At 42.5% G+C, this 27,998-nt stretch overlaps 1 protein-coding gene across 1 annotated transcript; it reads left to right on the top strand.

The window, feature by feature from the left end:
• KDM4A (lysine demethylase 4A) lies at positions 1 to 26,451 on the top strand. Its single transcript, XM_042806413.1, has 22 exons — positions 1 to 141; positions 496 to 648; positions 902 to 1,077; positions 2,183 to 2,297; positions 3,157 to 3,350; positions 4,805 to 4,854; positions 5,387 to 5,490; positions 6,541 to 6,678; positions 7,600 to 7,850; positions 8,619 to 8,785; positions 10,079 to 10,434; positions 12,081 to 12,201; positions 12,869 to 13,047; positions 15,895 to 16,099; positions 16,382 to 16,458; positions 17,213 to 17,268; positions 18,228 to 18,336; positions 19,306 to 19,494; positions 20,186 to 20,356; positions 20,843 to 20,962; positions 21,595 to 21,687; positions 22,760 to 26,451. The coding sequence occupies exons 2-22, from the start codon at positions 511 to 513 to the stop codon at positions 22,898 to 22,900; spliced, it is 3,150 nt and encodes a 1,049-aa protein (XP_042662347.1). The 5' UTR covers positions 1 to 141; positions 496 to 510; the 3' UTR covers positions 22,901 to 26,451.
• The last annotated feature ends 1,547 nt before the right edge of the window (positions 26,452 to 27,998 follow it).

Consider the following 27,998-nt stretch of genomic DNA (forward strand, 5'->3'; position numbering starts at 1 on the left):
CGCGGTGGCGTCGGCGGCCTGTCGGACTCATTGGGCGCGTGGTGCGGAGGGATACGGCGGCCGGGCGCTGGACCGGGGGGAGGGGAGGAGAGGAGAGGAGAGGAGGGCGGAGGCGGCGAAGAAGAGGGACGTCCTGCTGACGTGAGCACGCCGGGCGGGGACTCGGACCCCTCCGCGTCGGAACGGGCTCGCCCCGGCTGGGGGGGGGGGGGGGCGGGGGGTTTGGTGTGTGGGGGGAGGGGCGTGAATCGGTGGCGTTCTTCGCCGTGAGGAGGCAAGGGAGCCGCGGTCCTGACGGGCAAGCGGCCGCCGCCAATGGGGAAGCAGGGCTGGTGCGGACCCCGCGGCGATTGGCCGGCGGGCGGACCGGGAGGGGCGTGTGCGCGCGGCGGGGCGGGGCGGCGTGGGGGAGGGGTACGCGGGGTGACCCGCCCCCCCCCACCCCCCCCGCCCCCCCCAATACCACCCCCCACCCCTCCCGCCTCCTCCGTGCAGGGCCGGCCCGGCAACATGGCCTCGGAGCTGGAGAGCCTCAACCCCAGCGCGCGGATCATGACCTTCCGCCCCACCATGGAGCAGTTCCGGGACTTCAGCCGGTACATCGCCTACGTGGAGTCGCAGGGCGCCCACCGCGCCGGGCTGGCCAAGGTGCGACCCCCCCCCCCACCCCACCACAACCGCCCCCCGCGTCCCTCCCGGGCGGAGGCCGCGCACCGGGCTCGGCCCTCGGCCGCCGAGCGGGGCCGGGCCGCCTCCGCCCTTTGTTTACCCCGCAGCGCCGGCGGGGCGGGCGTTCCCCGGCCGGGGCTTCCAGCCCGACTTCCACAAGTCCCACGGTTCGCCCTGCCCGGTGAACTCGGCGGGTTAACGGGGCGGGGGGGGCGCTTTTTGCTTCCTGCAGATAGTTCCTCCGAAGGAGTGGAAGCCGCGGCGGTGCTACGATGACATCGACGAGCTCGTCATCCCAGCGCCCATCCAGCAGGTGGTGACGGGGCAGTCCGGCCTCTTCACGCAGTACAACATCCAGAAGAAGGCCATGACGGTCCGCGAGTTCAGGAGGATCGCCAACAGCGACAAGTACGCCCGTGCCTCCCTGCAGACGGTTGCTGCGGGGTAATGGGGAGCGACTGTCGCCCCGGTTTCCCCAGGCCAGGGCCTCACCTCGGGCTGGCGCTGGTCAGAGGCGTGGACGGAACGCCCTGGGCAGGCGAGGCGTGCGTGTGGCGCTGGCTGGGTGGATGGGGACCTTTGTCGCTAGTGTCGTTTGGCAAGAGGGTGCGTAACACTGGCGGGACTTGTTGTTTCTGCTGTGGGCTCCTGCCTGTCCCCAGCAGCCAGACCGTCGAAATATTTACTGAGTAGAGTAGTAGAGAAAGGCATGTACTTGACGTGAAATAGGAGACACAGAAAAGATCTCTTTAAAAGGGGTCTAAGCAAAACAGCCTTTGAATTAACTGTTTAGAAATAGCATCGGAATTGCCAGCTGCAGTCAGTCCGCTGCAGCTTGCTTTGTCTTGAAAGAGCAGTACACATCAGGTATCTCAGGATTCTGTTTCTCTAATGGAATAATTTAATGGGAATTACTCTTTTGTGCTATATACGTAGTTGTCTGGAATATATGTATGCGCACGCATGCTAAATAGGTGTTAGAGTGTAAATTTAATGCCCCAGTGCTGCACGGAGAGGTCTGTATATAGTTAGCAGGGAATGGACATCAAGAGCAGATATTTTGTTAGTAAACTGAGCAAGCTTGACCAGTTTACTAGCAGGTGAGTCTTGAAATGGTTTGTTTATTACTTGTAGGGTGGCAGAAAACTTTGGTTTTGTTTTGGTTTGTTTCCAAGTTGTTACTTGTATCATTTCTGGGTTTGACTACATCCTTCCTTGCTAAATAACAACTAGAAAGTGAAATTGTTCTGACCTGAGAAAAGTGCACAAAGCAAAAATGAAAGTAAACTGAGAAATGGGAAGAGTAATTTTCTTGATGATCCTTTGTTCCAAAGTCTTCTAGGAACAGAGCTGCAGCTGCTCTCATTGCTGTTCTGGGAGGTAGGGGTCTGGCTGATAACAACATGCATTCAGTATTTTTATTGTAGCTTTCAGTTATTTCAGTGGTGGAAAATGTTAATTTAGACTTGCCAAATATCAAACTACAAAGTCTTTAATATCTTTGTTTTTTCAGGTACTGCACACCCCGCTACACAGACTTTGAAGATCTTGAGCGAAAATACTGGAAGAACCTTACCTTCAATGCCCCTATTTACGGTGCTGACGTTAATGGCACACTTTATGACAAGGTAAGAAAATCGGTTTGATTTTCAAGTAATGGTTATCACTGTGTATTGCATTCCATAAATACTAATGTAGCATTTGACTCTAAACTTTCAGAAAGAGTTAATGATAGTGTTAGAGGAGTTCCAGCTTCTGGCACAGGCAGGACCACAATAAACTTTATGTTTATAAAATACTCTCCATTTTACCCAGATAGCTAAAGCAGGCTAGTAGAGGTAACGTTCTGAGGGACTTGTATTAGCACTTCAGTGTAATACAGTTTAGTTCAAGAAAGCAAAAACTGCAGTTGCGTAAGTGTTGCTTTTATACAGCTTTGCCTTGAAGAGCACATGAGAGTTGGAAGTGTTGATGAGTGGACATGCACTGCTTTGGTATCCGTTAGTGCGTGTGTTTTTGTGGGACAACTCTGTAGCCATTATGTTATAGGATGATAAACATTAGAAAAGGTGCGCATTCTACTTGCTAGTCTCCTAAATTATGATTTAATCTTTTAAAATATGTTTGGAATTAAAAGTGTTTCTGCTCAAGAGGGTTCAGACATCAGCTTAAGCTCGCACTATTGTTCTCTTCTCTGTGAAGTCTGTAGCTTCGTGATTATTTCTTCTTCCTAATCATTATGTTGGCTGATTAACTTTTTTTTTTTTTTCCCTCCATAAAGGTGGTTAGTAAACAGTTGCATGGTGTTAGCTTATATACTGAAACTTTTGTTTTAGGTGAACTAGTTAATGGTTTGAGCTATGTCAGTAGATGATTTGTCTTGATGTGCTATTTTGCAAGGGTCTGATAGCTTTTGCAACTGTTTATCTTAGTTGTGTGGTTCTGTACCTCATAATCCCTGTTTAACATGAGGCTTGTGTTTTGCAGGATGTAGATGCCTGGAACATTGGCAGATTGAACACGATCCTGGACATTGTGGAGAATGAAAGCGGCATAACTATTGAAGGAGTGAATACTCCTTACCTGTATTTTGGCATGTGGAAAACTTCTTTTGCCTGGCATACCGAGGACATGGATCTCTACAGTATTAATTACTTGCATTTTGGGGAACCCAAGTCATGGTAAGATTTTGTAGGGAAGATTCTAAATGTAGAAAAACAGTACCACAAAATATTGGAGGCAAAGCCATGAAGCTCAGAGTTGACGAAAGGAATTGTCCTCCCTCCTATCTTGCACTGCAGTTGTATCTGATGACAAGAACACTAGAAACCTGTAAGGAACCGCAGAGCAGTGCGTGTCCTCAGTAACATTTGTTTGGTCACCTAGAAAGTCTGTTTGCTGTCATGATGTAAGGAGATCTTCAGAATTATGATATAGGGTGGATGTTCTCTGCTGCAGTAGGGCAAGAACTCTGAAAACTTGGTTCTGGTTTCCTGAGACTCTAAAGTAACCATACAAAGGTAATTTGCCTGTTGTCACGTAGGCACTAGGGGAACAGGCAATTCTTAACAGACTTTGAAACACAGCTATTTATCATAGATCTAAAAGCAGGCTAGTGGATCTTGCTGAGTGGTTCGTCCAGCATCTGAGCTTTCATGATTGTTTTTTAGGGGAGGCTCCCGAATATTTCTGTAGCATGGGTTGCATTTTAAGAGTGAATCATTCCCTTCTGTTCACAAATAAATTTCTCAAGCAACTTCAACAATTGTTTCCATGGCACTTTTGTTGGAAACTAGTATTTTTGGCTGCCTTTTAATACAACTTTGAAGTCAAAAATAATAGCTAGCACCATGTGACCAGTGAATAACCCCATGCAGTGGCAATAGCTTGGGAACATGAAGCAGAACAGTTCAGTCAGATAAACCTTTTGGCCTTTGCTTCTTGTACAGTAGCACATGGGAGAAGTTAACTTTGCTGATACCTTAGTCTGATTTATTTAACAAGGAACACCATCAAGAGTACAACACTATTCCAGAGTGCAAGCAAGCTAAGTAAGTGGTTTTATTTATTGTAGTGAAACCAAGGAGGAGTTTTATGGTGCCCATGAGAAGGTGTGTGCAGGGAAAGAGGGATGTAGCCCTAAAAAGCACACCACAATTTGTGCACATGTTAAGGATGTGGCATTGTGTCTGACTTAGTCTGAGCAGCTGAAAGAGATGATTCCATTTTCTCTTTGGCTCTCTGTTCCTCCTTGCACTGAGCATACTAGTGATTGCATGGCTGTGAACTGAGACGGGTCAGGAAGTGCTCTTCCCTTTCTTCTCACAATTCATATTTTGCTGTGCAGATCTGCTAGTTAAATACATCAGACTTTTTACTTCCTTGACTGCTTAAGCCAAAGTTGGTGGAGGAGATGGTCAGCTTTTGGCTCTTGATTTTTCTCAGGTTAGAGAGGTAAAAGTCTTCAATAAAGATTTTTGACTCAGTATCATCAGACTTTGAAAGAGACAGTATAGAGATGAAGGAATTTTTTTTTTTAGTAGTTTATGCCTTGATGCCCATTAATGATCTCCAGTCAAACTTTGAAGTTTTGTCATGTCACTTGAACTTATCAGACTTGTTCTTATGACTGCAGGTACTCCATCCCTCCAGAGCATGGGAAGCGTCTGGAGAGACTTGCAAAAGGTAATTGGGTAATTCATGTCCTGCCTTTTGAGGAAGGTGGGATGGACAGCCACAAAGGGTTTCAGCTCTTTTAGAGTATGACATGCCTGTAGCATTTATAAGAGCGCAGGCTGGCACAACGGAACTGATAATTTGCCTTTTTGAATATAGATTATATCACTTCTGGGTGTTTGTTTATAGTATACACACAAGAGAAATGTCACAATACAAATAATGCAGTTGTGGTCTCTCTAACCTTTAATGAGAAAATCCTTAACTATTGATTATTGGAACTGGAAGGTTACAGCCAAGGGGAGATAGTCCTATGTGTGGTCTTTGTTACTCTTTCAAACTGTCATCTGTTAAAGATAAATCTCCAGGAGTTGTCCTTTTTCTTCAGAATGCAAGCTAGCACACTTCAAATAAGATGGTCCATACTTGTAGGCCTAGGAAATAATACTGTTTAGACAAACTTTTTTCCTAAAAATTACTAAAAAATCAACTTAGTTCACAGCAGAATGGTAACATCTCTCCTTGCCTTTATTTTAAACAGGTTTCTTTCCAGGAAGTGCTCAAAGCTGTGAAGCGTTTCTTCGTCACAAGATGACCCTCATCTCTCCATCAATTCTGAAGAAATATGGCATCCCATTTGATAAGGTGTAGAAAAGTAATCACAGTTATACTAGCTCAGTCAAGAGGTTCATGCAGCCCTGTCTCATCTCTAACAGCAGCCAATAGCAAATGCTTAGAGAGGAAAATAGGAACAGAGAGTGTAAGGCAATCCTTTCCCACTCTACTTCCATTTATCTGGCAGTTGGGGCCTGAAAGAGTTTGAGACAGAAAAATCTGTCAAGGGCTCTTAAAAACAAAGACTCTGTATTCTGTGATTTTTTTTTTTTTTTTTTTTTTTTTTAACTTGCAACTCTACACAACATCCTGTGTTAGATTAGTTTCACTGCTTAGGTATGCATTCAGTGAAGAAAGATTGTTCTTTTTTTGTTTCAGATATGTCCCCTGCTGACTTTGTTTCTTGTGATCTCTTTCCTCAGTAGAAAATACTAATTTTTTTTTCATTACATTAGTAACTTTATAGACTTCTTAATTTCTCAGGTGATAACCTGCCACCCCTGCTCCCCACACACACATTGAAGATCTAGTCTTTGAGTCTTTATTCAGAAGTACTGTCACATCTGTATGGGCAGCTGAAGGATTTTATTGTCATGAACCTTTGTTAGACAGTGGGGAAATGTTGAAGCACAGCAGTGGAAGCCTGAAAGAGTTGTACTTGAATATGAACAGGAAAAGAAAACAGTAGTAAATTTCCAAGCTGTGTCTGGATAGAAGTTTTACTTGGCCTTAGATACTGTTCAGCCAAACTCATAATTGATACAGATAAGTACCTTTATGACCCTCAGGTTGCTTGTCACAGAGTATTTCATATGTATAACCGCTTCTGTGCTATTTTGACCAGTTGCGTTGTGTTTTAGTAAAAAACTGTTAAGTGTTACTTTCCAGTAAACAGCTACTTAAGTAGAATATTGAAGCTAACTATCAAGTCTATCCACTGCAGCACGTAACTCCAACCACCATCTGTGGGTGGGGGTTTCATATACACTGCATGAAGGGAGCAGGAGCTCCTTTTGTTCAGACTCAGCAAGTAGACTCTTAAGTTGTGAATAACAATGTAGTGTCTCAATTGTCTTCTAGGTGACACAGGAGGCTGGAGAGTTCATGATAACCTTTCCTTATAGCTATCATGCTGGCTTTAATCATGGCTTTAACTGTGCTGAATCTACCAACTTTGCTACTCTTCGGTGGATCGAGTATGGGAAGCAGTCTGTACTGGTAAGTGCTCTGTTGCCATCCTATTGCGTTCAGATAACCTAATGCTCTGCTGCTTGTTAAGCCCCCAGTGTTTGTTCTAAGGGAGAGAATTCAGTGCTTTGTCCGTTTAAGATGTGGCATTTGCTTTCTGATACAGTAACAATGTCCAGTCAGCCTCCTGTTTCGTGTCCTTGTTTCAACTATGGATAGCATATAACATGCTTTTTAGTTTTCTGTAGATCAGGTGAGGCTTCAGAAAAGAGCAGGGGACTGGGTGTCTTTCCAAAGATAAAAGGGTATGCTTGCTGGTCAGGACTCATCAGTATTTTGCCTTATTTTAACTATTATTTATTGACCATTTATCCTGAAAGTATGACTTTGATAACTTAAGTCGCTCATCAAAATAAGTATCTTGGCTGAACCTTTAGACTGGATAGTGTTATATCCCTTAGAGGTGCATTACAAACACGGGTTATGTTTTCAGAAGTTACACTGAAGTGAATGCTTTGAAGCACTGGTTGTGACCATGCCTGGTTGAGGAGAACCTGTACTGATCTGGGTAGGCCCAGAGCTTGTATGGCTCAGACTTCCTCATTATAGTCTCTGCTTTTGCTGTCTGTTTTCTTATGAGCTCATTTTAAAACAGTCAGCTTCTACCAGAAACTCTGTAAATAGACTGGTGAGCTTTCTTTCTTAGTTGTTGTGATAACATCTGGTTTTCCGTTTCGTCATTTTGCTGGCTTTTCTGCCCAGTTTTTAGTAACCTAATATATGCCCTTTTGATTTCCTGGGAAAGAGTCTTGGGAGTTCTGAGGCTCAATTATGTGTAAGTGTGGGATTTTTTTTTTTCTTCAGTTAAGCTCCTGAAAACGAAATGATACAGGAATGCAGAGTAGAATTGTTAAGTATGTGGCCTTACTTGAATATTTTCTGTGACTTCAGTGCTCGTGTCGGAAGGACATGGTGAAGATCTCCATGGATGTGTTTGTGAGGAAGTACCAGCCAGATCGTTACAAGCTTTGGAAAGCCGGGAAGGATGTGACTGTCATTGACCATGCTCTTCCAACCCCAGAGGCAGCAGAGTTCCTTAAAGGGGATCTCATGCAAAAAGTCAAGAATGGGAAACAGTGTGCTGAGGAAATGGAAACAGGAGAGATGTGTAAAGAGGAGGTGGACAGAGATGAGACAAAAAGGTAGTGCTTTATATAGTCCTCTGCTTTTCTGTTGGATTATTAGAGCTGCAATTAAATGTTTGCCATTCTGATAGAGCAACAGCAGTCAGAGTTAGCAATAACCTGTTTTATTGTGAATAGGGTTTGCTCTTCATTTTTACTATTTGAGTCCACACTGATGATGGTCTGTGGTGGGCAGTAAATGCACCAGGTTGGAAGGTAGCTCTTTGTCTTTGGACAGACATCCAAAGCCTGGATTGGAAGTGTGCACCATACACGGTGAGACCAGAAGAAAAAGAGGGTGTAGTGGGATCACAGGGCAGTACTTGCCAGCAAATTCCAGTACTGTCAGTGCTGCAAGTTGTGACAGAGGTGTGCAGTTACTGGTTGCTGAAGGTGGACAAGGCTAATCATCCTACATTTTGCAGTTAAATCAGCCGATGTCAGCTACTATTCCTAAAGCTGTGTTTGGTGGTAGTTTTTTTTTTGTTGTTGTTGTTTTGGGTTTTGTTTGGGTTGTTTTTTATTTAACGCAAAGAATGTCTGGCTAGAACAGAGCTGCCTACTACATGATTAACAGGTGCTGAGGAGTTGTCCCTAAGGATTACTGACTCTGCTTCCAGTAAAGGCTAAGAAAACACTCCAGAAAAAAAAATTGGGAACTATTTGGCTTGCCAGATGCTGTCTTATAAAACACTGATCCAAACCAGGCTGTATTTTGTGCGTCCGGACAGAAATTCAACAGGCTTATGTGTTTGGTGACCTGACATACAGATTTGTCTTCCACAGCATCCCCAAGCATCGCATAGGCACAAAAAGGCATAGGGTCTGCCTGGAAGTGCCTCAAGAGGTGAGTGAGAGCGAGGCCTTCCCTAAGGAGGAGCTGAGCTCTGCACAGTATGAAGCAGACATGGCAGAGCCTCGTGAGAGACCTGCGAGTGAACTTGTGCAGCAAGGTGAGCAAAGGCTCAAGCTCCCAGGTAACTGTGTCAAGCTTTATCCTGGTATGAGGGGGACAGGGCATTAGTTTTCAGGGAGAGAAGCTGCTAGGGCTGAATCTGGGGCACAGTTTCGATACGATGCTAGTTGGTAGGATGTCATGTCCAAAAAAGCAGACACTAGTTTGTCAGAGCCATGGCAAGAACTTCAGAAATTTGCTGTCATGAGGCTTGAGATACACTCTTTGATCTTGAAAAATCAAATGGTAGTATCTGGAGCAATTTTAGATTGTGCCCTTTAAGCTTGTCTGACACTTCTGCCACAGTTTTGAGTAAATTAAATGACCACAGCTGGAATTCTTGGCTTTTGTGGCCTATCTGTGGCTAACTCCCCAGTGAGAATTATATGAAAAAATGTTGGAGGAGGGCAAAGGTTTGGGCATCCATCCTGTAGCCGCTTCAATGACTGGTTGACCATTTATGTCATGGGGATGTTGCCTTTCAGCTGAATTAAAGGGAACAGGAGTATTGCATGAGACTTGTTTAAGAAATTGGTGTTTCTGCTTTTGATTTTTGCTCTTTTTTATTTTGTCTGCCTGCATACAGAGATATATTGGATGCCTCAGTAATCTAAGGTCCTCTGTATCCCTGTTGTGTAGTGTGACCTGTTTATAGAAATTGCTTAGTGAAACTTACTCACATTTCCTGGTAGTGTGGGTCTGGTATGCTGTATAGATGTTTTATTCTTAGTTTTGTAATAAGTAGGCTGGAGGAAAATTAATGTGGCTTGTGATGGGTCAGTTATCCTTGCTCTTGAGGGAGGAGCAAGGGGCCTATGGAACAATACAAGAACAGGGCAAACATACATGATCCCTCCCTCTAGTATTCTGTTTTCCAGCCCTTTGCAGTTTGTATTTAATAATCTTCTATTGGTTTGTGGGTTTTTATTTTTCTTCTATTAAGTCTCCCATGAACCCTTGTAACCTCTTACCCATAGCATCATGTGGCCAGGAGTTAGGCTATTTAGCTACACTGTAGAAAGGATCATCTCTGTTTATTTTGAACTCCCTGTCTGCTGGTTTTGTTTGATATACCATAGTTCTTGTACTTGGAAGAGGCAGCGAGCAGACACTTTTATTTTCTCTCTAAGCTGCCCATGATTTTATAGGTGTTTCAATTAACTCTTTACATGACTTAATGTCAGTTCTTTGTATGTAGTAGTTTGCTTTCCTGTTGGACTTTGTGCAGATGGTTGCACAAATGTTCTCTCTGCGGCCCAGACTTTAGAAGTCAGTATATCCTTTCTTCTAGACCGTGTGGACTCGGCCAAATTTGAAGAACTGAAAACAGTGAAGCTTGAGGAGGAAGAAGAACAAGAAGCAGCTGCATTGGATCTCTCCATTTCACATACTTCAAATTCCACTTCAGTGTTGCCAACTTCAAAGCAGAGTGCAACATCCAGTGTCCAGTCCAGCTCACCTGTGTATTCTGGTTCTTCAGACTCTGAATCGACTGATCTGTTGGCAAAACGAACTCTTCCTGGGCCAGCTGGGGTGCTTACAGTCCATAGCTATGCTAAAGGGGATGCCAGCGGATCTGACAATGAACAAACATCAGGGAAGAAAGCCAGTGCCACCGCCAGTGTGAATGAGCAAGAACTGGCAGAGGTATGAATGGCAAGAGTGCTGAAAACTTAAGGGCTGTGTTAGGTGTTCATGGATTTGCTGTGACAGAACTTCCTATCTGTGCAGTTTACATTTTTTTTCCATCGGTGTTTGCATAGCAGGTTGCTTAGTTGTTAATGTGGTTTTTAATACCTGTGGCTTTTGCTAAACAAGCAAGAATTAAGATGAAAGTCTTTTACACTTACCTCTTCTAGAAAACAAGGAGACCCTTGTTCTGAGAACTTCTCTAAATTAAGTGATTTAAGGGAAAATGTAGCTTGATGGTTTTGGCATGATAGTGTTACAGGCTGATTCAGGTCCTTTTTTAGTAACAAACACCTGCTTGTACCTAAAATGAATCTCTTTCAATCCAGCTTTTATTGCAAACATATTAATGTTTGAGGGGTTTTTTTAAATATAAAATAGTATATCTGTGTACATCTGTGTGTCTTTTTTAAAGAAAAAGAAATGAACAGAAATTATTGGTTGGGAGAATGTGAATCTGCATGTTTAAGAACTGCCAAAGAATGTTTTATTAGACAACCCAAGAGAAGGCTGTAATAGTTAAAATCTTTCCTGGTGGTGTCTTTTCACGTTATTTTGTTTCCCTTGTTATATCTGCATTTAGAAAGTGGGAGGCCGATAATGATTATCATTTTACAGGGAAAAGGTGAAATTTTGAATTGATGTAGATCATTTTCCCCAGTATAGTGTATTTCGAAACAAATTTTCCATCAGATGGTAACTCGGAATGCTAATTTCCATTTGAATAAAAGCATTTATGTTTCTTAGAAGTCTCATATCCAACTCTGTGTAGGAGATCAGAGATAATGATTGTTATGCTATCTTCTGGCTTCTTTTATGAAAAGAAAAGATTTAAAAAGATGTAAGATGCATTTAATCTAAGATTTGGTTCTGCTCTTAAAGGAATAACAGATTTAAAAAAAAAAAGGGGGGGGGCAGTTCTTATCTACTGAGAGACTTCCTGGGCTTTTAAAATAATTTCCTTTATTGCCTTGCTTGTCAGGTTAGTAGTAATTTTGTCAGCATGTCACTTGTTTTTTACATAAGGCTAAGGGAAGATGAAGTAACTATTGTAGTTTCCTTCCAGTCTGTCTGGAAAGACATCAGTGCAAGTAATAAGCAGAGAGAGTGAAAGTTTTCTTCATTTAACATAAGCTTGTTCAAGGTGCTAATGAACTCTGTAATTTTATTTTATTATTTTTTATTTTTAAATTTGGAATTTTTAAGTTGACACACAAGCTGTGAGGATTTCTTCAGAATGTGTGAGACTTCCTATCATGGCTCTTCTAAGTTGAACCATTCAACTTCTCTTTCTTTGTTTCTGTCTTTTACACGGTATTTATATAAACAGACTTGCATGGAAAGCTGTGCTGGGTCCTGTGAAAAGTCTGTATTCTAATGGCTCAACAGAGCTAGTACAACTCTTATCTGGTGTTCCCTAGCAAAAGTGTTGCAAGCAGTTCTTTCAAAAACTTAGCTAGTTTAGAGCTGAAGTTAGTTTGTTATAAATAAAATCATGGAAGCATGTGTGCATTTTGTGGATGTTTCTTCAAGTTCAAAATAAATTCCTTTAATGTCAAAAGGACACGTGCTAATTGACTGCTGAATTGCTTCTCCTTGTTCAGGCAGCAAAGGAGTACCTAAGGTCAATGAAGGAGAGCAAGAAGTCCAAGGGTCGTCGCCAGCCATTGAGCAAACTCCCACGCCATCACCCACTCTTGGTTAAAGACTGCATTAGTGATGATGGTAAGTAAGCCTTGTGCTCTTTGGGAAACTGTAGAGAGGGTCTCCGCTTCTGTGGGCGTTATGGGGTATTCTGTTAAGTAACTGATGATAAACAGGAGTCATCAAGTGACATCTCTGCATCATAAACAAGGTGCTTATCTCACTTTTTCTGTGCTTGCATCATTAAACTTTTCTACTGAATGGTGTTGTCTTTCTTTCCTGTTCTATTCTTTGAAAAGTCACAACTCTGAAATGAAAACTAAACCAGTATGGGAGACTTGCATAATTGTGTCTGCCTTAAAGCATTCCAGTAATTGATGTAAATATTTGATTAAAAAAAAAAACAAAAAAAACCCACACACAAAAAAAAAAAAAAAAAAAAAAAAAAAAAAAAAAACAACCAAAAAAACCCAAAAGAACACCACCAGATTCTTTGGCTGACAGCCTAGTCTTGATGTGATTTGGAGCTAGTGCTGTTCTCACCCAATAAGCCTATTTTGTGCCTGCACGACTTCTTGATGAGTAGAAGTCTGTTGAAAAGGAGGCCAAGTTACTGGCTCCCATCGTGCTTCTTTCAGTTTGATTTCTGGCAGTCTTTCTTTCATGTCCATTCATAACTTCTTGCCATAGTTTCATTTGCAAGAAGGTAAAGACATACAATTGCTGAGTTAATGATCTCTTATTGTAGAGGCATCAGAGCAACTAACTCCTGAAGAAGAGACTGAGGAGACAGAAGCATGGGCCAAGCCACTGAGCCAGCTGTGGCAGAATCGGCCACCAAATTTTGAGGCTGAAAAGGAATACAATCGGACCATGGCTCAGCAGTCTCCTTACTGTGCTGTTTGTATGCTCTTCCAGACATACCAGGTATGTAGACCAAGTCTTTTAATGTTTTCACAGAGATGACTGAATAGGCTGCTGCTGTGATGCATAGTTCAATGTCGTTTTGCATATTGCCAGTTAACAAAAGGTATATCAGTGTTGCAGTCTTCCCAAGGAAACGTTCTAGGAGACCACAACTGGGTGAACCTCACCACACCTGTGATGGACCACCTGTGGGTTCCCAAGGCTCCCTCAGCTGTTGTGCAGAAGCTTTTGTGTTCTGTGGCTTTTGCTTGAACCACAGAATGGAGCTTGAATGTTGCTGGAACTGACTGTAAAATCCCACTTCTCTTTTCCAGACTGACACCTTCACTTACACACTTTTTTAAAAAACACTTGAAATCCACTCAAGCACATGGTCTTTGGGGATAGGGCAAGGAAGAAACCTTCTACTTTAAAGAATTTAGGGTTGTGTTGGTGGATGGCATAGATAGAAAGCTGTATTTTCTTGCCATGTTAAGAGTCGCTATGGCATGTGAAAATGTGCTTTAGCAAAGCATGGCTGTAGCAATGCGTAGCTTGGGATGGGTTGCAGAACCCCTTGATCATGTTGAATAAACGCTTAGGCAGGAGTTCCACACTGAATTTTTTGCTGTGCCTAAGCTATGTAATTTTAATGTAGCTTGAATAGTTGTCTGATTGCATGTTGGATCTGCAACTTAGAGATAGTTTGTCCTTTCCCATACACTAAGCATATTTGATTCATTTGAGATCACTGTATGCTTATGGTGACACTAGAAGCATGTTTGCCACAGTTTTGGAAATGAAGACCTCAAATTTTTGTTGAGAGTTTATATTGCATATAGTTCCTAATTTCCATAAAACCCATAGACCATAGTTTCTGTTCGATCTTGCTATTTCTGTCTGAGAATAGGTTCTTGTTAGGACTGGAAAAGAAGCTGTATAGTAGATGGGGATTTCACTAGTGCTGACAGTGTATACAGTTAACAATTTGAGGACAGTTTAAGTTCTGTTAGCTGCTTCTTTGAGCTCTAACTGCTATTAAGCAGAAAACTAGCTGCAGGTTTTCAAATGTCTGTCTACACCAGGCAGTGAAGCAGAAACTCTTCCAAGATTTGAGCTGTGGTTAGGGCTTTTGTTCCAAATTCAGAAAGTCTGTAGCAAGTCTGGGAACTCACTTCAGTTGCCCATTCAAATAAAAAATTGGAACAAAATGCCAGACAAATATTCACTTTCCCTTTGTGAAGAAGAAAAATCTATAGCAGTTTGGAGAAAAAAAAAAAGTTGCGTTTGCTTTAACTATGTTATAGATTTCCCTCAGTCATTTAGTCTTTTGCTTGATGCACAATGTTCAGTGTAAATCAGTAAGTTTTACAGGATATGAATAAACAAGACTTGTTGAAAACATGTCAGGTTCCTTCCAACTGTCATCCTTACCTGGACTTTTTTTTTCCTGCCTTTTGATGCGCTGTAGAAGGGACAGTGCAGCTTCATTCTGCTACTGCAATTTGCACTAATAATACTTTTAAAAAGATTAGGCAAGGTACTTTGGTGGTGGCCTGTGAGGCACAGAAGATGGTTTAAAACATTTCTTCAGAGAGAAAGATTCATTTCTGTTTAGCTGTTAAGAGGGGTAACTGGAATGGAAGAATATCTCTGTAAACTTTACATGTAATTGCTGTTTGGTTTGACATCGGTTCAGATGAATAAATTATAAAAGATCAGCCTGAAAGTCTCTGCTGATTTTCCAGAAACAAATTAGTTTCAAAGCCTATTAGACTTGCTCAGAACTACACTAGGAAAAAATAATGGCGATTGCAGTAGGTAAATGTTTGTGTGATCATAATCCTCCCATAATGAGGTAAGGTAAATGTACAGTATTGGATAGCAGTGTTGTGATCCTGTATCAGGGTGTGTGTGGATGCAGCAGAGGTATTGCCCACAGAGCATGAGGTGGGCTTGGTGATTCCATCTATTCTGTCAGAAGAGATGCAGTTTGATGTGCATCCTGTTGCTCAGTAGAGGGATGCAGTTCAGACTTTATGTTTAGCCAGTTGGGTAGAAAACAATTTAATTCTGAAGCTGCAGTATCTGAGGATTCTATAACTGTCATGGTTAAAACCCAGCCATCAGCCAAACACCATACAGTTGCTTGCTCACCCTCCCCCACTGCAGGAAAATGGGGGAGAGAGTTGGAGGGGTAAAGGTAAGGAGACTCGTAGATTGAGATAAAGACAAGTTAATAATTGAAATAAAATAATAATGGCAATAGTAATAATAGAAAATACAAATGGGTAATGCACATTGTGATTGCTCACCACCCACTGACCGATGCCCACCCCGTTCCTGGCTAATGATCCCAGAGAAGAGAGAATTCTGAAACCACCATCCTGAAAACCCAAGTGGAGCCTCCTGATAAACCCTTGTCTATACTCTACTGAGCATGACGTTAGGTGATATGGAATATTCCATTGGCCAGTCTGGGTCCATTGTTTTGACTATGCTCCCCCCATGCTTTTTGTGTGCCTGTGCAGTGGCAGGACATGAAGTTGAAACAGTCCTTGATCATTTTAGTAACAACTAAAACCATCAGTACATTATCAACATTCTTCTCGTATCGAATCCCATACTGAATCCAAAACACAGCACTATTGTAGCTACTAAGAAGGAAAGGAAAAGAAAACAATTAGCTCTATCCCAGATGAAACCAGGGCAATAAACTAACTATATTTTTTCCTGAGATACTCTTTAATCTTTCAGCACCTTTATTCTTTCTTTAAACTGGATTTTATATATAGAATAATGGGCAAGTAAAAATGATGCAAAATGGTTTTACTTTTAAAACTTAAATTCCTTGTCCATCCCTTCTAGGCAGAGTGTGGAGGCAACAGTCAAAACTCTGGAGTAACTCCAGCTGCTGTGGGTGGGAAGATCCGAACCAAACCCCTGATTCCTGAAATGTGCTTTACTACAACTGGGTGCAGCACTGACCTTAATCTTTCAACCCCCTACTTAGAGGAAGATGGAACCAGCCTGCTCATTACTTGCAGGAACTGCCATGTCTGTGTTCATGCAAGTGAGTGCATCTAGACTTAACCCTAAACTCTAGTGTTTTCTGTAGTAAGTCTGTACATTATAGGAAGCCTCTAATGGTTTATTTAATGTACAAGTTGAGCCCTTGTCTGCATGGTCTATACTTGAGTGATGGCCACTGAAATAAGGAGTTGGCTGCATGGATAACTTCAAGTATACAGTACCATTGTGAGGCTCGCTGATTTTAATTCCTGCTTTACTTCTGGGACCTAGGGGAAGGGGTCTGAGTTTTGGTAAGCTCTTAAGCGAGACGTGTCTGTTCTAGGTTGTTACGGTGTATCCCCTGACAAGGCCACTGAAGACTGGATGTGCTCCAGGTGTACCGAAAATGCCTTAGAAGAGGTAAAGTTTCTCATAAATTTCTCACAGATGGAGTCTGGTACATCTGGGAACTTGGCTACAAAGTTCACTTCCATAGTGGTTTGGTTTTGTTCTTGTTTTTTTTAATTCTCTCCTGTGAAACAAAGGCAATTTAGAGAATGTTTAGGAGCATGTCTCTTGTGTTCTGGTGCTTTTTAAGCCATAGTGATATAATCCTTGTAATTAGTGCAAAGCTGCTGAGCTCTCTTGAGTCTCAGGGAAGATGTTTAGTATCAATGTGGGAATAGCTCCACTGTCTGTCTTAATTTATGCTAGCTACTCTTTCTAGAACAAAGTAACTTCTGTTAATAGCTAGGGAGGTGCGCACATGTGAAGATGGCAAGAAGAATGGGATTCCCTCAAAGCTATACATACTCTAGATCAGCAGACTGGGTCAACCTTTGGAATTGTATTTGCGCATATTTGTTCTAGATCCTTTCGCACATCCTCAGAGGACATAGGGTATCACAGTTGTAAAATGAACCTATAATGAACAAGTTGTATGAGTCTTCAGTGGTATGTCTGCTTGCCTTCAACAGACTTGGAGTCTATATTTGTTGCCCTAAAGGCAGCAGCTTTTGAGAGCTAAAGGGCTGATCTGTACAAGGTAGTTAGGTCTCTTCTGACAGTGAAACCATTTTCTTCCTCTGGACATGCCTTTTGAGGAGGAAGTTCTGAAGCAAGTGTACTGCTCTGGACTTCACTCGTTCAGCTAATGCTTTCTTCCTTGTGCCAGGACTGCTGTTTGTGTTCATTACGAGGAGGAGCACTGCAGAGAGCCAATGATGACAAGTGAGTGTTCCAGATTTTTCTGATCTTAAGGGAGAAGCTCAATTCCTAAGTAGCTGAGGGTAAGCTAGTAATGCCAATGTCTGCATTTAGTGTAACGGAGTGAGGAAAAACACCTTTCAAAGTTTGTGTTACTGGCAGGGCTGTGGTAAAGTGTTTTCATGGTGATCACATGCAGCAATCATCATCTCTTCAGGTAATGCCTCACTCTCATTCCTGTTGACAGCAGCTGTTAATTGCTTTGCATTTTATAGTGCAGAGATGTAATGTGCAAGGGTGTAATGTACCACATAAAGATAAGGTTTCTGATGAGATAATATCTCTCAACACCTTCTCACAGAGGATTTTGATTTCTCCACGTAATGTGTGGTGGTGATAAAGAAGGACAACCATAGCTTTAAAGTAACACAACATATTGAAATTCAGTGTCCCTCTGCATCAAGTATACTGTATACAACTGCCTGTTCTGTGTCCTTTGGTGTGGTAGATTGTCTGAAGTAATTTGATGCAAAATAGCAGTGGGACAGACTTGTAGCACCATGAAGTAACTGAAACTCAACCTCCAAAAATTTTGTGGATGTCATATGGAGCCTCAACCTCTTGGTCAGTCTCAAGAGCAATTCAGTAGTGACTGAGCAGCTGCTATGGGTCAGGTCTGTGAAGAAATAAACCTATCAGGCAGGCTTTTATAATGCAGGTATGCAGCCAGCACAAGCCACACTAAATTGCTCTTCTGTTAAGCCTGTTAGTAGTAGATTTGAAAGGACGAAGAAGTTTCGGTTTTGCCCTACATGGGCTCTGTTACTAACAGTAGGAAGGAAGATCACACTGCTAGTTCTCAGAGGCTATTTATCGTGGTTTATATGGCAAACTTTAACAGAACTGTATTTAGTTAAACTCCAAAGTGTCCTCTGTTGGCCTAATGCATATTAACTTCTTTCTCCCTCCTTCTGTCCTGACAGGTGGGTTCATGTGATGTGTGCTGTAGCTGTCCTGGAGGCAAAATTTGTGAACATTGCAGACCGGAGTCCTGTAGATGTTGGCAAAATCCCCCTGCAACGTTTCAGACTGGTAAGGATCACCTGTGCCTCACTGGTAGGGTTTCAAAGTGTCTCCCTGGTCCATTCAGAATCTGGGAGAATTTGCTTATCCCTTCAAACCCAAGTCATCTCCTCTCCAGACTGAGTGATTTAATCTGGTGTGTTCTTTGTATGGGAAATGACAGTTATCCCTGTTGCCATTTTTTGAACCTTTCCCTGTTCTAATATATGTTTATTCAGCTCAAGAGCCAGCAAGGGGAGCACAGTTTTCACTATGTGGCAAATGACTTTTATACAATGGTGCAACGGTGATATTTGTTTTGTTTGTTATTTTTCTAATCCCTAGTATTTAACTTGCTTTATTGACTGCTGTTGAGCACTGAGATGCTTCAGGATATGCAAGGCATTTGTATAATGGGTGGATGTCTTCAGCTAGAAAGCAACTGTACTTAACTCTTATAACAGCCTAGTGTTGCAGGGAAAATTATTTTAACTGCTTTGCATATGCTAATATATTACAGATAATGTTCTCCTACAACAGTCCATCAGGCCTGACCCAAGTGTAATTGGGTCACTGGTAGCAGTGATAGAATTTCAACTGTTACTTCTGTGGTCTTTGCCCATTATTCTGATCTTGTTGCTTGTCTTTGTGTAACTCAATAGCCAAATGCTGAAAGGGCTTGTTGACCTTGGAGCATTGTAGCTGGTTTAATCCTCGAAGCTGATTTAATCCTGTTGCTAGCCTCCTTGGGTTGCCTGCTTTGTACCTGTTGAGCTGGTAGATATTTAACATACATTGTTTATCTATGGTGTTACTTTTAAATTTGTTAATTATTGCCTTGTCATAAACTAGAACTGGTAGCTTTCTGCTTCTTTTTAATAACAAAGTAGTGGTGCTCTCACAGGGAGTATATGGCAAAGTATCAGACTCTTAGACCAGCTAGCCCATTGTGTGGGGTGAAAACAAGTAAAACCAATAACTCTAGCTTCCTGTCCACAGAAATGCATCTTCTGCAAGAAACGAAGAAAGAGAATTGCAGGTTGTTGTGTACAGTGTTCACATGGTCGATGTCCCACATCCTTTCATGTCAGCTGTGCCCAAGCAGCAGGAGTCATGATGCAGCCTGATGACTGGCCATTTGTTGTCTTCATTACCTGCTTCAGGCATAAGATTCCATCTCAGGCAGAGGTGAGTAGATGTGTGATTCCCAGGGTTTGAACTGCCGTATCTTGGAGGGACTGAAAAATTTTAGATTGTGTGATTCTTTTAAAACTTCATTGATGGCTTGGCTCACTCACAATGTTCAGTATAATCTAAAGGTGTTGGTCTTGGATTTTGATCTCAATCTTGATGCTGCTGTGAGTGATCTTAGTCAGGTCCTTTATTGTATTTTGGTTTGCAGCCCAGAAGGACTGAGAGCATTACACCCTTCCAGTGGCTGTTGTAATGAGGAATAATCGTGGGGTTTATGCTGTGATACTTAGTATGCAGGAGTTACTTCTGGAAATCCAGCAGGCTGCATAAGTGGTCATAGGATTTCATGTTTAAGTGACTGATTAGTTTATAAAGTTCCCATGTAGCCCTCTTAGCTACCAAAACAATCTGGTAGAGAATATTTACAGTAAAGGCCTTGCATTGCTCTGAAGAATGAGAGCTTAATTTACTAAGTAAATTAAGGACAGCAGCATCTAACAAATTAGGCTTTAAGTATTTGAAATTCCAGAGGGAGAACTTTTCAAAAACTGCTGCTGATGGTGTCTTGAGTAGAATTGCTCACCTGAACTAAAATATTTTGCTCTTTGTCTGCCAGCACTGGAGCTGTGGTCCTCAACACATTTTTATTGAGTCATTGTGTAAAAAGTGATTTTTGTCTTCTCAGCGAGCGAAGGCTGCGCTCCAGGATCTGTCACCTGGACAGATAGTCATCAGCAAGCACAAGAATGGTCGCTTCTATCAGTGTGAAGTGGTCAGCCTTGCAAAGGAGACTTTCTATGAGGTCAACTTCGATGATGGTTCCTTCAGCGATAACCTGTATCCAGAGGACATTGTGGTACGTTATGCAGTGGGAGCCTGGCCCCAGTAGAGGGCACATGATGCAAGTCATTTTTTGCTGCTGCAGAGCAGATGCACCAGGGGATTTGTTAATTGTTCCAACCCTAGGTTGTGTTGTGGCTGAGATGTGCTGCAGGACAGCCCTAGGGGTGTTACATGCGACTGAGCTGAAGGCACAAGGGGAACAGGTGTAACAGGGAGTGCAACTAATCTTTGGCTGCTTAGCAGTGATAGGTCTGAAAGAAAGCTTGCTGATACTCACATACCATTCCTGTATGAAGTACTTTGAAGTTGGGCCCTCTGTAGGGATTTAAATACAGAAGACGGATGTCTCTCAGCCAAGTTCTCCATCCCTAAAATTGAGTAATTGTTGAGGTGGTGCACAATGTGACTGGGATGGACTCCCCAGTAGTTTGCTGAATCTTCACATAAGGAGGTTGCTTACCTTTCTTCTTGTCTCCCACCTTCCTCCTTTATGCTGTAGAGTCGAGACTGTCTTCAGTTAGGTCCACCTGCTGAAGGGGAAGTTGTGCAGGTGAGATGGACAGATGGACAAGTTTATGGAGCCAAGTTTGTTGCATCACATGCCATCCAGATGTACCAGGTACAGAATTGTTCTCTGAAAATCCATCATTCATAACAAGCTGATCATGTTAACAGGGCTGTTCTTAAAGCCAGCAGAGCTGTAGGGGAGTCATGCTTAAACACATCAGGGGAAGTTACTCAGCAATGCCAGATGCTGGTAACAGTTGCTGGAGTTTAAAAGCAGAGTGGTGCTTGTAGCTCTACACTTACATCTGGGTACATACTTGAAAATGTCAGCTTCTGAAAAATTGCTGGTCTGCAGTTCTTCAGCAGACTTTGTTCCTGTAGCTTAAAATACTTTAAAAAGTTTAGTTTTGCTTTTCCCTGTTTAGTGAGAGTGCATCATGCCTTGCACACTTCCAAAGCGATGAATGTTCAGGACATACTAAAGTGACCAGCCAGACTGTCTTGTCAGGTGGTACAAGAATATCCCAAAACTTGCTGGGCTATTTTTACTGTTGTGGGATTGGTGAGGTTCTGGTTAAAGCATGTTGCGTTGTGCACACATGCATATGTGTCTTATAAAATTAAAGTGACAGAAGATTATTTCATAGGAGGCTTCTGTGGGGAGGAGAAGGCAAATTCTGGGTGGCTGTGGAAGGGTTCTAACCTGTGAGGCTTCTGGCAGAACAACTTCTGGTTTTCTTCTAGGTGGAATTTGAAGATGGGTCACAGCTGATGGTGAAAAGGGATGATGTGTATACTCTTGAAGAGGAGCTTCCTAAAAGAGTGAAGTCAAGGCTGGTAGGTAAACAGGGTGCAAACTTCTCCTAAAGAAGCTCATTTAAATTAATTTGTCCTTGAAGAGTAAGCTGAGTGTATGGCAGCAAAAAATTACAATCTGATGCTCTCAATAGCTGCAAAGCTTGGTAGTTGATCAGGCTACGAAAGCAAAGTTCTGTCTTGTTCTTGAGAAACTTTATTTCTCCTTCTGCAGGAACAGGAGTTTATAGCATAGAGTCACTGTTTGGGACAGCACATTAATAGCCTTTCGTGCCTGTATTCATAAGTCTTGTCTATTCCCGTTGCAAAGAATGGTTCCTTCACTTACCCTTTGTTCTGGAAAGCTCTTAATAGGGTGACATCAAGAGAGCTGGCCATTTTTCTAAATTGTAAAATGATTCAGATGGGAAAGGACTTCTGCAGATCTCTGCTCCAGGCACCTGTCCCAAGCAGGGGTAACTTCAAAGTCAGACAGAGTTGCTCAGGGCTCTCTCCAGTTAAGTTTTGATTATCTCCAAGGATGGAGATTTCACCGTCCCCTAGGGTCCCTGTTCTGTTGCTTTGTGTTTCCCACTGAAAAAAAAAAAAAAGGTAACTATGGCCAGTATGCTAGGGTATCTTGCTTTACAGCATGACCATGCATACCCTAATGCAGAACCTGTTGGCAGGCACACGGGATGTTAGAGGTTTAAGAAAGAACGTATCATAGCTGAATCCTGTGATGGGGTGTTTAAACATGCCTGCTCCGTAAGGCACAAAATGTACTCAGCTGTGTGAAAGTTAGAACAGATTAATCTGTTTATTCCTTTAAGAAAGTGACTTATGTTAAAAGTAAGAAAGAAACTTAAATTAGCTACTCAGTTGAATTTGAAACCTGTGGTTCTCTAGATCCCTGATTACAGTTTATTTAAACTTATCCCCAGACTTTTAAATCCAGTTGCTTAAATGTTTTGCTGCTTGTATTTGGTCAGTTTTTGAAAAAAGCTGAATGTTCCCAAGTGTCTTGACTCGGTTATTTCTTGCATGCAGTAGGAGGATGTGGAGGCAGGGGTTTGATCTATGTTCTAGTAACTAATTTTGGGTTTTCTCTTAGTCAGTAGCTTCAGATATGCGCTTCACAGAGATCTTCGCAGAGAAGGAGGTCAGACAAGAGAGGAAGAGACAAAGAGTGATCAATTCACGCTACCGTGAAGATTACATTGAACCTGCGTTGTACCGGGCCATCATGGAGTAAGCATTGCCTGTGGCAGAGGAAGAAAATGCCCACCTCCCCCAAGGATTTAAACGCTCCAGTACAACAGGCCATATTTGGATGCTTCGAATCCAGGGTTTTTTTGTTTTGTTTTTTAAGGAAGCTAAAAAGCTGATGCTCTGCAGTAGCTGAAAGGCAGCTGTTGGATAGTGAAACAGATCCCATTTGCTGAAGCTGATGCCTGCAGACTCCTGGTCTGAAGTTGGGTCCTTACTGAACAAGCCAGCTTGGAGGTGTTGCTCTCATCTTGTCGAGCAGTCTTGCTTTTTTTATTAGAGACAATTCTGACAGGTGGCAAACTCTTGGGAGTTGTAGCCAGGAATCTTGGCAGCTGCAGAATAGTACGGTCTATTGTTTTAATTGAATAATGTTCCTGATTTTCGGAGTCTCCCTGGTGACCACACCTGGGCTTGAGCAGGCAGTATTACTGGTGCTTGAAATTGAACCTCTTTTTATATTTATATCCATCTTTTTGTCACAAGCAGCTTCAGTCTCTTGTTTCTCAGCATCTCCTTTCTGAGGATTGAGCTGTAGGCTGTTCAAATCCAAGCAGACAGGAGGTGCTTATGTGAACAGGTGAAATGTGAAATTGAATCCTGTAGGACAAATTATTTAACCCTCCACTTAATATTTTTGTTCTGATACTTGTTTTGACTTACTTAATCATAAGTTTAACTGTAATAGTATGTGCCTCAGAATCCGTGAAATCTGTCAGGAGCCCTGCACAGTACAGCCTTCTAACAAGAATAGGCATTCAACTCCCAAAGAGTTTCTTTTGAGTTTCTCCCCACCCCCTCTAAGGCAATAATGACCAAAGGGACGGAGTCCTAACTCTCCCTTCTTGAAATCCAAGCATCACAGTATTGGGGATGACAGAACAGTGATACCTGAAGTAGTGCAGTACCTCTTCTGTGGCAGCACTGTCTGTCGTGTGGCCACGGGCTTTTGCTTACAACAGCTAATATTGGATCTGAGACAGATAAAGCATGCACTGAACTGTATGTATTACTGGAAGGCTGTGCAATGCTCTTCTGAAGCAGGAGCACTGCTGCGTTGTTGTCTGGTAAAGGTTACCACAGCGCTTCTATAGAGTATTAGTAGGGCACATCTCCGTTGTGTTGGAGAGAACTTGCTACCCCAGCAGTAGGAAGCTGTGTTAAGCTGGGTAATAGGTGTACCCAGAAGATGTGCCAACTTGCTCCTAGTAATTTAAGCATTAACATACTACAGTAGGAGCCATGTAAATACGTGTCCCTTTCCCATTCTGTAGGAAAGGGATTTCAGGCTGTGGAGCAGATTGGCCACCTTCTTTTTGCATGGAATGATGGGGTGACTTTTCCTGCTGGAGAAAATTATTGTTACGTGTTCTCCAGAAACAGTTCAAGAGGAGAATTTTCTAGTGAAACAGACCTAATGCATCCCTGCTTCTATAGGGATATGACAATGTGTCTGCAAAGTCTGGATTTATAACTTCTTTTCCTTTTGTTACCTAGGAACGCTATAAACCAAACTCTTCTGAAACCCCGGTGCATCGATTTGTGATTAGCAATAAAATGTAGTATTGTGTAGTGATACAACTCTTGATCAGAAAAGAAATAAACGACAACTTTTATACAGAAAATCTTACTTATCCCTACATTTTTATAGGGTCAGGAGGCTGATACAAGTAGCAAAGATTTGCACAACCACTGTTTCACATAGAGGTATTCTGTCCCATTTTTGTGGTGGAATACCTCATTTGTCAGTATTGGAAGGCTTAAACAGATTCAGAAAGGAGATAGTGGCTTTTCTTTGTGTTTTTCTTTTTTTTTTTCTTTTTTTTCCATGTCCAAAACTCCTGGTCTCAGGGTATTAAATCACTTTCCGATGAATGGGACAGTTGGCTTGATAAAACTCAGCTCTGTTAAGGCTGGAGTCTAGTAGCTGCAGTTACTCTGGTCTAGGCAATGGGAACAAAATTGCACTTTGACATCTTAGCTTGTACGTAAGCCTTTCAGAAGTGATGTGCTGTGAGCAAACATGGAGGAGAGCTGGCAGGGCCTTAACAAACTTGCCTCTGTTCTGTCAGCATATCTTAAGGTTTGATATTAACTTCTCATAGGCTGAACACTACCTGTATATTACTGAAAAACATACTCTTTGTATCGTCTGCCATTCTCCTTCCAGAGAAAAGGTGCCTGTGTTCAGGCCTTCTTACAAAACTGCCACATAACTTAAATGCACCTTTTAGATGCCGTGTGCTACCTGTGCTGCAAACACCTGGCTCAACAGCTTCATCCCAAAATGATGACCTAGTACCAAACAGCTGGATTTGGTTGGAATGCTGCTGTTCAACTGCAGCAGGTTTTGCCACCCACCTCTAACAGTATTGAGTGACTTTCAAGAGCTCCTGTGCCTAGTATTTGTTCTGGAAGAGGAGCTTTGCTATGCTGTGTTTTCTGCGAGCTCCAGATGTGCTCTTGTCAGTTGGCTGCACTGTGTTGGAAACTGCTGCCATCCTGCACTCTGAGACAAAGGGCCTTCCCGATTTTCCCGTCAGTTCTTGTGCTGCACTGTTCAAATGTGAGCATACTTTACCTACTGCAGTGATTGAACTGCATTTTGGCTTCTCTCTGTGAACTTGAAATTGGTGACCCTGATGTTTGAGGGGGTCTATATTATTTGATTTTGCAAAAACAATTGGTTTTATGGCTTGAAGTATAACAGGTAGCAATAAAAGCTCTTTACAGAGCAGCTGTCTCAAAGGTACATATGCTTTCCGTTACCTGTACTTTGATTTTGACTGATAATAATTTTCTCCAGTGGTTTGTTTATGGAAGTGTATTTATCCCTGCTACAGCATCATTCCAGTGAGGGCAAGGTGCTGCCAGAGTATCAGCTAGGCAGGTGCTTCCTGAATGTGTTCAGCAGGAAATCATGCTCAATATGCCCCACAGGATCTCAGATGGCCCTTCGTTAGGTCCGTTGCATGTGATGCTGCAGGCAGTAGACCTCCTCACTTCACTTTTCATGAAGCTTCCATCTGTGACTGGTTCAGGTTGGACCCATAAAAAGCATTTTTTAGTATAAACAAATAGTGGCTTGCCCTTAATTCAGGATGAGCTTGGCAAGCCAATGATTACTTTTTATAAGGTTTAAAAAGGTGACTGTATTCTTTGTAAAGCACCTGATTGCAGTAATGTTTCTGCCTGTGGCTAGACTTCTAGGAGACCTGTTTCTCCATCAGCAGACCCCTCAGATGACCAGAGACAGTACCATCAGTAGTAGGACCCATTCTCCTTGCTCCTTCTCTCTCTTCCCAGTGTTTTGAGCTGGGTTGAATTGATTCTGGACTGTTTGAGGAGCGTAGCCACATATCCCAAGGCTTCCAATGCATCTCTGTTCTTCCATTCTCTAACTGGGCTCCTGTTGTCTGACATGTCTGCAGTTGTGCTTGTTTTTTTTTAATGCAAACATGGGATAAAATCAAGACTCTGGTAGCCTGTATGTTGTTTTCAAACTGGTTCAAGTAATAAATCTAATTTCAAAATGAACAATCTGTAGACTAATTTAACAACTAAAGCAATGTAACTTGGAAATTCTCATCATGCTTCTAATTCTTCTATTAGCATTATTCCTCTCTAATACTCGTCTCTTCAATGCTTATCCGGTGAGTTCTGGGGTGTCTTTCAGAGATGCTAAGCAGATTTCTGTTATTCAAGGACTTGGTCCAGCATGGCTGTTCAGCTAATACAGGGACAGCCAGAGTCACCCCTCCTCACTGAAGTACAGACCTGAGACATCTGCAGTAAGAGCTGAGTTGCCTTAGGTTCCCCCTGTAGCCAAGAGTGGCGGTGCCAGAAGACAAGTCATCAGAAAACCTGACCTGGGTGCAGAGTCAAACAGCTCTGTTCTTTACTTTGGTGTTGACTCTTGAATTTCACAGTGCTGGTTAAGATTTGCTGAACTGGCAGTCAGGGAAAGGAGGTGGTTCTACCTTAGCTCAGGGATTTTTGTTACCGATACACCGAATGACCTTGAGTAAATTGCTTATTCCTTGTATTATTTCAGCCCATATCTTTAGAGCCTAAAGTGCCAGGTATTTCTGGAGCCGGCTTTTGTAGTTCGGGAAAATGTTAATGTGTCCTTTTCCCTGGAAAATTTGTAGATGTTGCACAAAATCTTTAAGTGTGTGCACATAGGTTAGTGTAAAGTGTGTAGTATTTTAGGTTCAACATGAGCAACATGGGATATTGCTAAAAGTCAAAATAAGCCTTTTTCCTCTTTTCCCGTAATCGTTCTTCATTTCTTTGCATTGCTGTTAAAGCTGTTCAGCAGCTTTAGATTTCTCCCTTGGATGAGTGGAGAGTGCAACACTTCAGGTGGGGTGAGTGTGTTGTTATTTGGTTCCAGTAATGAGCATTGCTGGGCATGTGTCAGTAGTTTCCTTTGACCTCACCAGCACGGTCTGCAGAGGAATGGGAAACATTCATCTGATTGCTATCTTTTGAGGAGCCTGTGGCAGATCTATGCAGAAACTGCCAGTCTCCTTACTGCAGCGTGAGTAACGTGACAATGCCGAAGTCAAAATCATTCTGACAGCACCTACCGAATGAGGGAAATGTGTGGGATGGCACTGGAAAAAGGTTAAAATTGTGTAGTATGTGTGTTAATTTGTAGACAAAACTGAGTGAAGGTAGGAGAGACTGAAAAGAGGTGTCCTTGGCCTGTAATTCTGCGCTTAAGAAAAATGCTCACTTTTATGAATGATTCTAGCAGAGTGTGAACACCTTTGGTACATGATGCAAGAGGGAAATGAGAGAGGCCTGCTGTCTGGGCTCTTCCACCTTAGCTGGGGGCGTTAGTGCCACGTGAGTCACCGCCTGGCGTACCCGGTGTGGGCCCCTCACGCTGCGAGTGGACACTGGCACCCCAGGAATTGGGATGTTCTCATCTTTGTCCACACCGCTGGCTGAAGGAAGAGCTGCCTCCTCATGGGCAAGGTTGGTGCCTGGTGTGTTGGGATGTTTTTCATACCCAGGCTGAAGTCTTCCATATAGAGTTAGGAGAGACCTGTCTTTGCAGCTCAAGAATTTGTACC

This window comes from Tyto alba, unplaced genomic scaffold (genome assembly GCF_018691265.1).
Source record: "Tyto alba isolate M040663 unplaced genomic scaffold, T.alba_DEE_v4.0 Super-Scaffold_1000006, whole genome shotgun sequence".
NCBI lineage: Eukaryota > Metazoa > Chordata > Aves > Strigiformes > Tytonidae > Tyto > Tyto alba.